General features: G+C 62.0%; 1 protein-coding gene across 1 annotated transcript in view; it reads left to right on the top strand.

Annotated features, from left to right (window-relative positions):
- The first annotated feature begins 525 nt into the window (after positions 1-525).
- Positions 526-13506, top strand: part of MYT1 (myelin transcription factor 1) — a 36662-nt gene continuing 23681 nt past the window's right edge. The window contains exons 1-8 of the mRNA XM_059895832.1: positions 526-580; positions 1602-1632; positions 6950-7012; positions 7763-8010; positions 9255-10040; positions 11137-11271; positions 11764-11854; positions 12903-13016. Of these exons, the coding sequence (XP_059751815.1) occupies positions 526-580; positions 1602-1632; positions 6950-7012; positions 7763-8010; positions 9255-10040; positions 11137-11271; positions 11764-11854; positions 12903-13016 (1523 nt within the window). The remainder of the gene's footprint in view (positions 581-1601; positions 1633-6949; positions 7013-7762; positions 8011-9254; positions 10041-11136; positions 11272-11763; positions 11855-12902; positions 13017-13506) is intronic.

Genomic DNA, 13506 nt, shown 5'->3' with positions numbered 1-13506 from the left:
GGCTGCCCCCCTGGGCTCTCCGTGGGACAACGCACGGTGGACAGTGCCCCGCTCAGGTCCCAGGCACCTGTTTCTGACAAGACGACCCTCGAGTGATGGGGTCACCAACTCCCAGGGCAAGCTGGGCTCTCAGCACGGCGGGGTCAGAGTCTGCGGTGGGTGGTGTCGCCAGGGGACCGTGTGTTACGACACCCCGACATTAATGAAGGCTTGGTGGCTGCAGCTTCCTCCTCGGATGTGAGCCTGGGGGCAGCAGGAGACGAGGGACACGACGGGGCCAGCGGTCTCCGCCCCGAAGCGCCTCTGCCTCACCTGCTGTGCGCAGGTCCGCAGGCCATTCCTGCCCTGTGACCTGTCCTTGTCTCCTGTGTCAGATTCACAGGCACCGGTGAAGCTTGAGACAGAAAACGCCTGGAGGTGACGCTGCAGACACAGGGGTGGCTCTGCCGTCTTCCCGTTGACAGCACAGTTGTTTTTACTTGCAGATGAGCTTAGGAAATGACGAACAGTTGTTTTTACTTGCAGATGAGCTTAGAAAATGACGAAAAGAGAGCTCGTACAAGATCCAAGGCCCTCCGAGGTGAGTTCCACCCTCCCCTCCCAGCAGAGTCTGGCCTGGGCCGTCCACAGCCTGTCTCTGGCCAAGAGTCCCAGGTCCTAAAGCTGTAAATGCCACTTTCCGCAGCAGTTGTCCTTAGGAGGACAGAATCCCGCAGCAGTGCCTCGCCCCTGGGACGCTCCTCCCCTACACTGGGCACCTGGTGGCCTCAGGCTTCTTCAGCCTCAGGGTGCATTTGAGGGCCACGGCCACTGGGGGGCTTTTGGCCCAGATGCACCTGCTGGGGAGGAGATGAGGTGGCAGCCCCCGGCGCTGCAGAGTGGGGAAAGCAAAACCTGGTTAGACCTGTTCTGTTTGGGAAGGAGAGGCCTCCAGCCTCGCATCACTAGCCTCTCTGCCTCCCAGGAGGTTAGTCTTGGCGCTGAGGGCATTGGGATGTTGCTGGGTCGAGCTGGCACTGGGGTGGGGAGAGGGGCTGAGGCCCTGCTTGCTCGGTAAGGACCAAGTCCCGACACCCTGGCCAGCCCTGCCACCCCGACCCCACAGGGCACACACTGCTCCTGGGCGTGGGTGGCCCTCAAGGAGGGGCCAGACGCCCCGAGCTTCTCAAGTGTCTGCCAGGCAGACTCCTGAAAGTTCTTGTCCCAGAGGCCCCATCACTGAGGGACCAGGTGCTTGGACCACCTGTTCTCTTCTCCAGCCAGCTTCATCCTCTGGGTCCTCTTTCCAGCCAGAAGCTGACTTCTCCCTGAGATTAGAGAAAGAGATGCTGTCCCAGGGAGCCTGTCTTAGCTGGGGCCTCTGTCCAACTCTGCAAAACCAGCAGCCACCGGTGGGGGGGGGGGGGGATCTGACATGAGCACCAGCTTGGAGGAGGCAGCTCCCTCCGTGAGACCCTGGAGGACATTCTAGGAGGCCAGGGAAAGCGGGGTTCAGGACGGAGGTCGCCCCCGCTCTTCAGTCGCTTGTGCTGTGAAGATACACGTGCCTTTTCAGTTCTGCTTCCCACACGAGTTTCCCTGTTTCTCTTTCTCTCACTCAGCTCCCCCAGAGCCCACAGGTGCCGACCTCAGGTAAGAAAGGTTTCCTGCCCGCACCCAGCATGGTGCACGCCTGTGACCCCGTTCGTCCTAAACGTTGCACTGGGTGCTTGGAATTGAGCAACCGCGCCCGGGCCCCTGCTTTCCCTGACGAGGCCCCTTTCTGCCTGGCCTGTGTGCATCTGTCTTCGCCCTGCCTCGTCCTCTCCCACCTGGTCCTGGCGCCACCACGCAGCCAGCCTTGCACGGTGGCACAGATGTGCTCACACCTTGTCACCCCTCGGACATGACTGTCACCATGGTCCTCAGCCAGCAGCAAGGTGCTGTCTTAGTGGCTCCTCGGCCAGAGATGAGGGCACAGGCTGTCCCACGCCCGAGTCTTCCACTGACTTGAGGGCAGGCAGTGGCTTATGTATCGGCTGAGCTCTGTGACTTTCCAGATTCAAGGCTGGCCTCACAGGGACGGGCATCCTGAACAGGAGGGAGGACAGACACACGGCAATTTGCTGGGTTGAAGCAGGAGGGGCCAGGCTTCCTCCCCAGAGGTTGACTTGCCCTCGCCTGCTGGCTTCCGTCCTGAGCTTGGCCAAAGCCTTTGTGTGTGTGTGGAGGGGAGGGGCTGGGGGGAGGCCAGAGAGAAAGCCACCCCAATGCTTACGTGCTGGACTGCCCCAGCACCACCCCACGTGGCCTTCGGACTGCAGGTTCTGTGGTCCTGGGCTCTTCCCGGGGCTCCCAGGGCCGGCCCCTGGGCCATCTTGCCCAGACAGAGCTCCAGTGAATGGTGTCCAGTGACTGGCAAGGAAACCAGCCTCTCGCATCCCCCCTTTTCGGGCGAGGGGTAGTGCCAATGCATCTGGCTCAGAACACTGGAGAAGGAAGGGAAGGCCCCCAATGTGCCAGGTGGGCTCTGGATGCCCCGTCTAATTTTTATAAATTTCCTGTGAGATGGGGCCAGACTTGAACTGCGGCCAAGGTACCCTGCCTGAGGCTTGTCGGAGGGACGAAGGGGCTCCGAGCCCACCTCCCGCCCCTGGGGCAGCTCTGGGGCTGCGTTCACCACGGTGCTGCTCCGCCTGTGCTGCGGGCTTGGGGGTGATGGCCGCTCCCTGATGGACATTTCTGTGGGCTTCCAGACTCGCGGATGGAGGCAAACAGAGCTTTCTAGTTACTGAGGGTGGGTGCTGTTCTTCCGTGCTCCCTCTGCCCCAGCCTGTAGCAGCTCTCTCCACCTAATTGCATGGTTCCAGGGCATAAGCCACTACTACATTCTTAGGGGTGAAGATTCTCACTAGACAGTGAGCACATCTGGGGCTGGGACCATCTTATTCTTCACCAGATAGTGGCTGAGTGGATGGCTTTTGCCAGTCAGGAGAATGAGACCCCAAAACATCCCAGCATCTCTCCAGCCTTTGAGGCTGTAACTTGGAGGCGGGAGGGGAAGGACGTGGGAGCGGTGCGCAGAGCCCCACGCATGTGGCGGGCCCCGCAGCAGCTGCACGGTGCCATCCGATCTCAGGGATTCTCATGGAAGCGCTGGCGGCTGGTGGTGTTTCCCCACTTGTGAAGTGTGGAAACTGAGGCTCGGAGGGTTAGAATTCATGCAGCCAGAATAGCTGAATCACACACCCTCCTGTTCAAAGGCCAGTCCTGGTCGCAGGGCTGGAGGGTGAGGGGGGCACAGCAGCCAAGCCAGGCCCCTGGGAGTTGCAGGGAGCACAGTGGTCGGTTCCCTGGAGGGTAGGGGTCTGCGGGTGGACCACTGGAGGAGACCCCACATGACGCTCAGAGGGGCCGCGGGCCGCAGGGTGGAGAGCAGGTCTCCCGGAGGAGGTGCTGCTTCCCTTGGGCTACGTGACGTTCACCTGGGGACATCCTGGGGACAACGAGGGGGAGGAGGCTGGGCACAGGACTTGAGTTTTGGTAACAGCTGTTAATTTTGGCAACAGATGAAGTAATGGAGGAGATTGGAAAGGCAAACCCGAAGGGCTAGGTTTCTCTTGAAACTTTGAAGCAAAAATGACCCAGAGTAGATTTGTTTTGAAATACTCTAAGAGCGGACTTGACCAGTGTAAGTAAGGGGATCGTGTGAGCATCTGGATCTTGCCCAGCGTCATCGATCTCTTGGTCTCACCCTGTGTACATGGTGATAGTGAGACCCGCATGCAATCTGATGGAGAAACTGGGGAGAAATGCACTGACGTGTTCTAGCAACGATGTCCTCAGCAATTCTTCCCGCTTCTGAGAATCGGTGCTTAGAGGGAAATCCACGTGGAACGTGCCACTCACGCCTGAGTTCACAACTGCTTGCTGGCCACGAACCACCCGTGGGGCACGATCCATGGGGCGCTGTGATTGTGCGTTCACCCCGCGGGAAGGGGCAGGCGCTGCGAGCCCGACTCCTGCTGCCAGCACGTGGCGGGCTGTGGTTGGTCCCGGCGGGGTCTTCGCAGTGGGCGTCAGCACAGGGAGAGCGACCCTGGGGCAGACGCGCCGCTGGGGTGTCAGAGGAACCCCTTCGGAATCAATTGACGGGAGGACGGGTCACAGGGAAGCTGTACCCGCAGGACTCACTCTGTGGACGAGGGACTTGCACCCTGTGGACCCAGAGTCTGTGGCCCACCGCCCCCAGCGGCCCTTTCCCCAGCTCAAGCAGAGACTCCGGGAGCCGCTTGCCGGCGAGGGGCGGTTGCTAGGAAACGAGCTGAGGAGCGAGTGGGCCTGGACCAAGCAGGACTCCCAGCTGCCTCCTCCCACCCGGAGCCCCTTCAGCTCTTGCTCTGCCATGAAGCCGAGTCCCTGAGAGAAAACAAGCGGGTCTGGTGGCCTTTCCCTTTGCGCAGTGAAGAGCCAGCAGACCGCCCCGCCCCGCCCCGCCCCGGTCTCCATGGGGCCATCTGCTGTCCACGCTGTGGGAGGTGGCTTACGCAGGGAAGGTGGGCGCCGCCCTCTCTGCAGAAGGGAGTGGGTGGACCCCTCTCGGAGCATCCTTGGGGCGTCTCCCAGTCCCGGGAAGGACGCCCGTCTGCCACGCCCGCGCCCCAGTCCCCAGCCCGCCTGTCCTCACCTGAGGGCCTCCTCTTGAGCCACTGGCCAGCTCCTGCCAAGGCGACAGAAGGCAGTGGGGAGCCCTCTGCCTGCCTCCACGGGGCCGGAGGGAAGCCGGTCCCTTCCAGGGGCTCCCGCTGGGGCATGGCTCCTCCCAGCCTCCGCCACGGCCTGAGAACTACTGTTTATGTTCAGATCCTCAGATCCCTCCGAGCCATCGCCAGGACCCCGCTCAGGCTGACGGCAGGCAGGCCCTCTGCCCACTCCCTGTCTCTGCCGCACGCGGCGCCGTGCTGGGGCATCGCGGGAGGGCTCGGCCGGGTCTCCCTCTTCCCCCGTGCTGGGGAGGGGCTCCAGAGGCCTGGAACCAGAGCTGCTGCCTCACCCTGCCCTCCGGCCCCGAGCACACAGAGGGCATCCTACCAGCCCTGGGGGTGCCCATAGGGTGACCTGCTGGCACTGAACCCCTGGGGCCCCGGCTGGGTCTCAGGTCGCTTTCAACGGGTACTCTCTCTGCTGGCACATGGGGAGAAGGGGGTCTCCAGATTCCTCTCCCAGAGTGGCCCTTGGCAGCTCTGCACATGTGGTGCATGCCTGGCCCACTGCCCTTGGAGGGGCTGGCCCTCAGGGCTGGAGGCCAGGTGCTTCTGAGCTGGTGGGCGGAGGTGTGGCTCGGAGCAGGTGACGTGTTTGGGGGCAGTGCCAGTGCCACAGCAGCTGGCACCTAATTGCCTGACTGACTCAGTGATTAATCGACTAATTGGGACCTCAGCTTCAAATCCCCAATAACAAGGAGCTTTTGTGAAGAGTCTCAAAGCTAGTTCTTGAGAAAGTGACAGCAAGTGTGGGGCATAGATTTCAGAGTGAGAGGCCTTGGGCAGCAGCAAGTCCTGTCTGTCTGGAAAGGAAACGCACAGTAAAGGTCGCATGTTCCCCCCCCCCCCATCCTCCCCCTTCCTCTCCCTCTCCTCCCTCTCTCCTTTCCTCTCTTCTTTTAAACACCAGGAGACGAGCCACGGTGGCCTTATCATGGGGGGCTGCAGGGTGCGTCCCCCTCAGAGACCCCGGCTCCCGCTAAGGCCACCGTTGAGCTGGGGGGCGTGACCCTGCCTCCACGGACTGTTCTGTTTCTTGCTGATCCGTCAGCGAGTGTGGCCTGCCGGCCGGTGGGACCCCACAGTCCTCTGTAGTCAGGTCCGTGATCGATCAGATTAGACACATCAGTGTGTCTGGACAGAGGTCCAGAGTGGTGCCCCTCTCTGAGCCTCATGAGCCCACTGGTGTCGGGGGGGGCCGCACAACCTTCCTCCCAGGCTCTGGGAGAGCCTGCTCGGAGGGGGACTCAGACCCCGTGACGACAAGGTTGTCCCTTCTTGGATGGGGGCACCTTGCGGTGATTCCTCCCGGGAGGAGCTCGGGCTCCCCCTGTTCCCACCACGGGTTCTCCGTCTCAAAAGCCCACAGGATCCTGGCCTCAAGCCCCACACAGGCCCCTTGCTGCCCTGGGGAGCTGACTCCTGGGGAAGTGGGTTGGGTGGTCTGTGCCCGTGACTGGAAGTTTCCAGAGCTTCCCACCATCTGGTTCTGTGGCGAGACAGATGATGGTGAAGGGAGAGGAACTCCTGGAGCTGTAAGAGGCCAGGCTTCGCCCCACCGAGGTCTCACGGCAGCTCCTGGGTCATCGGCCCTCCTGGCTTCACCTCCCTTCGTGGGAAGCTGGGATCACACCAGGCTGCAAGATCTGGAGTGGGGTCTTTGCTGCCACCTCCAGCCGGGGTCCTGTGGCTTGGGTCAAAACTGCACCTTTGCAGAGTTGTTCCTGCCTGGGGGCGTCGGCTCAGTGTGCCAGCGAAGGGCACGGCTGGCAGGGCCTCGCAGCATCTTGAAGGCCATGGAGGATCCCCGTGTTTGTGCTTTGCCCTTGGGCCAGCTTCAGGTGCTGGTTCTGGGGGCGCCCTGGAGGTTCCCTGTTCCCAGCCCCCTGGAAGCCTGGTGGTGGTTTGCCTGCAGTGGGAAAGACTCATTGTGGAAAAAGGAAGTCGTCCAGCCTTGATTTCATACACGCAGATCTTTAATTAAACACTCTCATAAAATTGTAACGAGCCATTCATTTGTATAAATGGGGGTGAGTTATTTCATTAATTTTTTGCAAACTGCAAGCAGCCATTCTGAGATGAACTGTTTGGAGACAATCTTCTGCTTCCCAGGGTGAGGGTCTGGGCTGGGCCCCGAGATTCGGACCCTCTCCCCATGCCCCACGGGGCCCGCCCCCAGGTGACCCCTCCTGCTTGTCTCCCCCCAGCTGTCCCACTCCCGGATGCACGGGCTCGGGACATATCCGGGGCAAGTACTCCAGGCACCGAAGGTAAGGAGGCTGGAGGGCCCTCAGCAAGGTTCCTGGGAAAGAGGCTGGGCTGCTGGGGGGTTGGAGCTCCTCTCCTGCTCTGGGACCCTTTGTGGGTCTAGAACCTTCCACCTCTGCTCTTGGCTGCCGAGCTGCGGTGGCCTCCCATGTGACCCTGTTACTGGGAGGCCGAGCGCGGCTGTGGCGTGCCTTTCCGGTGTCTCCCCTTCGGGGCTGCTGTGAGGCCGGAGGTGTCTGTGCGGGAGAGCCCAGAGCAGAGCCGGCACACACGGGCTGGCTATTCTCACTGCTGTCATCCCGGGGGTCTGCTGGACCTCAGGGGCCCCCGACTGCGGTGCCAGGTTCAGGGGGTGGGTGAGGGTGCGAAGGGTCTGGGGGCGGAGAAGGAAGGGCCTGGGCACTCCTGACGACCTGCCTGGGGGGTGGTGGGCACGGAGCAGGGCAGCCTGGGCCGGCCCCCACCGCTGGCCATCCCAGGGGGAAGGACTCTGGCGTGGACAGGGCCATTGAGGTTAGGCCTTCCCAGAGAAGCAGGAAGTGAAATGTAAAGCACAATCAGGTCCTTTTTAACGCGGACAATTACTGTAAGATTTTGAACACGTCAACCTGCCAGTCTTGAGTCTGGGGCTTTGGCAGAGGGGTGGTGACGAGATGCAGAGAGAGATTTTCAGGACAGGGAACGCACTGCAGAGGGTGAAGGCCGGGGGCCCGGGCGGTGCTGACAGGGCGGCCCGGCCTCCTCCCTCCCAGTTTGCTGAGCTGCCCTCTGGCCAAGAAGAGGAAGCTGGAGGGCGCCGAGGCCGAGCACCTGGGGTCCAGGCGGAAGGCGCAGCCCCTGAAGCTGGCTCTGGACGAGGGCTATGGCGTGGAGAGCGACGGCAGCGAGGACGCCGAGGTGAAGGGCGCCTCTGTTTCTGGTGAATCGGAAGGAACTGCGGAGGAGGACGAGGCCGCGGCATCAGGACAGGAGGACATTCATCGCCCCGAGCCAGCTGAAGGTGCTTTGTTGCTCTTTCTCTCCTGAATAAAGGCGCTTAGTGTGGCCCCGGAGAATCGCAGCCTGTGAGCAGGCGGGGCTCCCGCGAGCGAGGAAGCCCTGCTGAGAACAAGCGCCGCTTGTCTGACGTTTGCAAGGCCTCCTGGGGAGGGGCTGGCGCTTGGGGCTCGGGGGGCCCAGAGGCTCATCTGTGGGTGAACCTTGTGCATCTGGGTGTGTGTCTGTGTGTGTGAGAGACGGACGGACAGATGGACGTGGCTGTGTGTCTGTGGGGCGGGGTCTCAGGTAGACCCGCCCTGCGTGGCCTCAGGAGCGCCACCTGCGGGGGGGGGGGGGCAAGGGGTCTGCTTGGCATTAGGGGGGATGGTGCGGGTGTTCAGGGATGCTGGGCCGGGCAGGGGGAACTGAGGGGTCTCCCTGCTGGCACCTTCTTCCCTGCGGGGCCCCCAGCCCTTGGCAAACACTAGTGTGAAGGTGGGACACATCCACGTCCCGAGACCCTGGCTGGCTGTAGGGTCCTGGGGATGTGGCTGAGGCCTGAGGCCCAAACCCCCCAACACCTCCAAGCTTCTGGCGCTCTCACCTCTCAGGTCCTGAGGTGGATTTTTATTCCATTTTGGAGCCACTGCACGGAGGGTCCTCATACCCGCCTCCCTCCTGGGGACCCGGCTCTGCCTGAGAGGGCGCAGGGCCAGGGACCCTCGCTTGCTGGGTTTCTTATAAAGGAGGGAGCTTGGCGCTCAGGCATCGGCCCTGGCTCGGCCCCTCCTAGAGCGGGAGCATGTGGGCTGGCTGCTGCGCCCGGGGGTCCTTGTTGATGATCCCAGGGGGCACCCACTACTTCTTAGCCATGGCAATTCAAAGACTCAAACTTCAAAAACAACTTCTGCTGCTTCTCAGTTATGAAACAATTTTTAAAAATCTGATCCATTCTTTAAGCTCCATTTTATGAAATGTAGATTTGCCTGATTTAAGAAAGTACACATAACAGGGAGGACCGTTAATCAAAAATATCAGAGTAATTCTCAACTTCAAAATACAGCGGTGATTTCTCCATCTACCTCTCAACATAAGCTTACTGTGATCTCCAGATCTGGGCAGAGGGGCTGACAAAAACGGCCACCCCGAGCCCATTTCTGGGGGTTTGGTGTCCCCCTGCTGCAGTGGGGCAGGCTGGAGGAGCCCCACCTGGAGACCTGCCCTCTTTCCCCATGTACCTACCACACAGTTTCTGATTTTGTGCAGGAAGGAGCCCCGTCAAGGCTCGTTTCGGATCCAATCCCATCAGCAGCCTCACGGGCCCCTCCAAGGGCAGCTACAGCAGCTATCAGGAGATCATTGCAACTTCTCTCCTAAACTTGGGCCAAATCGCTGAAGAGACACTGGTCGGGGCAGACTCGGGCCAGGGGGCCAAGCCGGGCGCTGGCATTGTGCGCCTGGTGCGGGAGGAGGCTGAGGAAGGAGCCACCAGCGACGAGGGGGAGAAGGACGTCTTCATCCAGCCGGAGGACGCAGAGGAGGTGATCGAAGTCACCAGTGAGCGCTCCCAGGAGCTGTGTCCCCAGTCCCTGGAGGGCGTGGCCAGCGAGGTGTCCAGCAAGCAGAGGGTGGCCCTGGGCAATGAGGACGAGGACGAGGACGAGGACGAGGATGAGGCCCCTCCTGACGTGATCTGCCAGGACGGGGCCCCCCACGCCCCCCCACCGAAGGCCTCTGAGCCCCGGCGCCCGGCGCCTCCCAGCCCCAAGCCCGCGTTCTCCGTCCTCGTGGAAGTGCGCTCCGACGACGATGGCAAGGACGAGGACTCGAGGTCCCAGAAGTCCACAGTCACGGACGAGTCGGAGATGTACGACATGATGACCCGCGGGAACCTGGGCCTCCTGGAGCAGGCCATCGCCCTGAAGGCCGAGCAGGTGCGGGCCGTCCGCGAGCCGGGCTGCCCACCCGCTGAGCAAGGCCCGCCGGGCCCGGGCGAGCCGGGGAAGGCGGCGAGGCCCCTGGACGCCACCCGGAAGAGCTACTGCAGCAAAGGTAGGCTGGGCACCTGGCCCTGCCCCGCCCCCTCCCAGGGATGCGCAGTCCCGGGCCCAGGGACGAGTCCTGAGGCCTTTACAGGCTGGGGGGCATGGGCGGGGGCAGGTGGTGTGGGCCAGACAGAAGCAGCCCGTGGTCGGTGAGGCAGGTGGCCAGGCTGGGCGCACTGGGCAGCGCAGAGCAGGCCCGAGCCACGGAGGACAGTGGGACTGGTTCTCAGGGACCGACTGACGCTGAGGTGCAGACGCCGTACAAGCCCTGGACAGAGAGGCCGGCGACAGCGAGCCCAGGAAGGCGGGGCCCGGGAGAGGCTTGTGAGCCCTTAGGGTGCCCCTGCCTGCCTGGTGGTCAAAGGACAACGTCCCCCCATTTAAATCACACAGAGCCCGCCAGGGCCCTGCCCTCCCTGGGGTGGGCTTTCCGAGCGTGGTCTGTGACTTCTGCATTGTGGCTTCCCTACCAAAGGGGACGGACGGCTCCATTGGAAGTTTCTCTGGGACACTGGCTGTGCTCTGGGGACCGTGCGTGTCCTGAGAGGCAGTCCCTCTGCCCCACACTGAAAGTGACCTCTCTGGGCCTGCAGAGGCTGTACGAGGTCAGTAACTGAGATTTGGGGTCAAATTTCTGCCCAGGCCTTTATTAGCTGCTTCGGGTAAGTCACTTAGCCCCTCTGTCCCCGTTATTGTCAAATACAAAGGACGTGTCCTGGCAGAGACCTTGTCACATAGCTCTACCTCTCTGTGCAGAGGCCTGGCTCCCCCCCCCGAAGCCAGTGGCCGTCGCATGACATTAGCAGGACAGGGCAGAAGGTGCCAGCCGCCAGCCGGGGGTCCTCCCTGAAGCCCTGCAGGTCCCGCTGTTTGTGGCTTGCCGCAGTCTGTGGGCTTTTCCACCCAGACAGCCAGCGTGGACGGTCTCTCCGGGGTCCCCGTGCGGTCCAGCCACGGTCCCTTCTGGGCTCTTGGGAAGTCTGGTCACTCCCCTCTCCGGACAGCCAGAGTGAAGGATCGTGAGCTGTCCTGCCGCCGCCCTGCTCACCACCTCCCACCCAGCTTCCTGGCCGCCCCCTGACTGAGAGGCCTTGTGTGTTTAGATCCCGCAAGAGCTGAGAAGCGTGAGATCAAGTGTCCGACCCCAGGCTGTGACGGCACCGGCCACGTCACTGGGCTGTACCCGCACCACCGCAGCCTGTCTGGCTGCCCCCACAAGGACAGGATCCCCCCGGAGAGTGAGTAGCTCTGTGCGGCTCAGGCCGCCTCTGGTGTTTGGATGGTGTCCACATGGAGGAGTGGCCACCCAGGTCCCTGTCCCTCTGGACTGGCACGTCCAGAAGCCCAGACTTGGGCCCTACGAGCGTGGCGACACGGAGCACATGCCCCGTTATTCACCCTGAGACGGCAGCCTGGGTCAGGGCCCCTGGAAACCGGCCACAGGCACGGGCACACAGGAGGGGAGGCCGGGCCCTGGAGCTGGGGAGGGGCCGCTGTCTGCGTTCTGAGGCCTCAGGAGGAGAAACGCTGTCCTTGCTTCTAGGCGAGGGGCAGTAATCGTGACCATTAAGTTCAGAGGAGGGAGGTTGTAAGGCTGAGCTGGTTTCTGCCTCAGGGAGGCCAGGGCCACCATGGGAGGGGGCGTGGCCTGAGTGAGCTGGGCCTGGGGCTCCGGCATCCCCCCACCCCTGGCAGGTGGTGCTCACCGGCTCCCCCCGGTTGTCTTGCAGTATTGGCCATGCATGAGAACGTGCTCAAGTGCCCCACTCCTGGCTGCACAGGCCAGGGCCACGTGAACAGCAACCGTAACACGCACAGAAGGTACGCGGCTGGGCTGGGCTGGGCTGGGCTGGGAACGGTGAGGGCCATGGAGGGGGGGGCCTGCAGTGCATGCCCCAGCCTGGGACACGGTCTCCCTGTGTGCCGCCCTGGGGGGTGAGTGCAAGGTCAGGGCAGACCTTGGGCGGGAGCAGGGCTGCACCTGTGCCACTGTGAGTGGGGGTCCCGAGAGACCAGAGGGCGGCTGGAGGAATGGGCGCATGCAGCGCGGGGAGGCCTGCAGCCTGTGGGGAGAGCCAGGTAGAGACCCTGTCCTGCTGAGATCCGGGAAAACTCTGGACACTAGCTTTTGCTCAAGGCAGAACCTCAGCAGCCGGGACCGAGCCCGGCTGCTCTGTAGGGGCGCTGAGACCCTGGTGCTTGAGTTGCCTGCTGTCCTCTGGTGAGAGGTCGCCGTATCCCCCGCCCTCGCCCCGAGCCCTGGGTAGCTGCAGCCGTGGCGGGGCGTGAAGTGGCTCCAGCAAGTGACACTCAGCTGGAAGGACTGGCCAGAGTTTTTGAGGTCCAATCACTGAGAAGAGGCTAAATTCCCCGACACGGCTGGGATTATGTCACCTCTCCTGGCTGATGGCAGTTTCTCAGTTCTGACAGTCGAAGCTGCATCCGTGGGTGCTTTCCTGGGAAGGACCTGTGCCCTCCTCGTGTGACCCTGGTGGTCCATGTCCTCCAGGGTCAGCAGGCAGTTCGTGGCCCGTGGGCTGATAGAATGTGAGCAGCTCTGGTTGGTGGTGAGGGGAGAGGAGGGAGGTGAGAGGCAGGCCCATGCCCCAGACCCACCCAGAGGAGGTGCCTTTGCTCAGAGCCTTGAAGAACTTTAGGGTGCGTTTTGTCTCTGTGTCATTGGCTTAGAATTTCCAAAAACAGAAGCTGACTGAGCAGCAGGTGCTTTGAGGGCTTGAGGACAGACCTGGGGGAAAGGCCGCCTCTATAGGGAAGACAGCCTTCCCTGAGCTCCTGCTGACGCCTGGCTTCTGGCTCAGACGGGTGGGGCCTGGAGGAGGGCTCAGCTGTCCTCCTGTCCTTTCTCCAGTTTGTCTGGGTGTCCCATTGCTGCTGCCGAAAAATTAGCCAAATCTCATGAGAAGCAACAGCCACAGACGGGAGATCCTTCCAAGAATAGCTCCAATTCGGATCGGATCCTCAGGTGAGTGAAATGAATCACAGACCGGGAGGGGTGTTTTCAAACCCAAGTTCATGTGCCTGATGTGCAGTGAGGCCAAACAAACCAAAACTGGGTCAGAGTTTGGAGCAGAGAAAGGTTTATTACAAGAGCTGAGCAGGGAGAACAGGCAGCTCGTGCTCAGAAGACTCGACTCCCCGATGGCTTTCAGGCAGGGTCTTTACAGCCAGTGTGAGGGGAGAGGGTCCAGGATGGGTGATCAGCCCGTGAACCCTCTCCTGATCGGCTGATGGTGAGGTAATTGGGTGACATTTCGGGAATCTCAGCCTTACGGTTCCAGCCAGTCTGGGGTCCACGTGCTTGTGGTCGGCATGCCATCACCACCCTCCACCGGGTGGGGGTCTTAGTTTCTGCAGAATGACTCAGAGATACGTGTCAGATTGTTACCTCTGCCTCTTCAGGAGGAACTAGGAGCCCTGTGACTCTGTTGTCCTGTTAACTGATTGAACCTGCT

Source organism: Balaenoptera ricei, chromosome 15 (assembly GCF_028023285.1).
Source record: "Balaenoptera ricei isolate mBalRic1 chromosome 15, mBalRic1.hap2, whole genome shotgun sequence".
Lineage (NCBI taxonomy): Eukaryota > Metazoa > Chordata > Mammalia > Artiodactyla > Balaenopteridae > Balaenoptera > Balaenoptera ricei.
The sequence above is the reverse complement of the archived record's forward strand: the minus strand, read 5'-3'. Positions and strand labels throughout refer to the sequence as shown.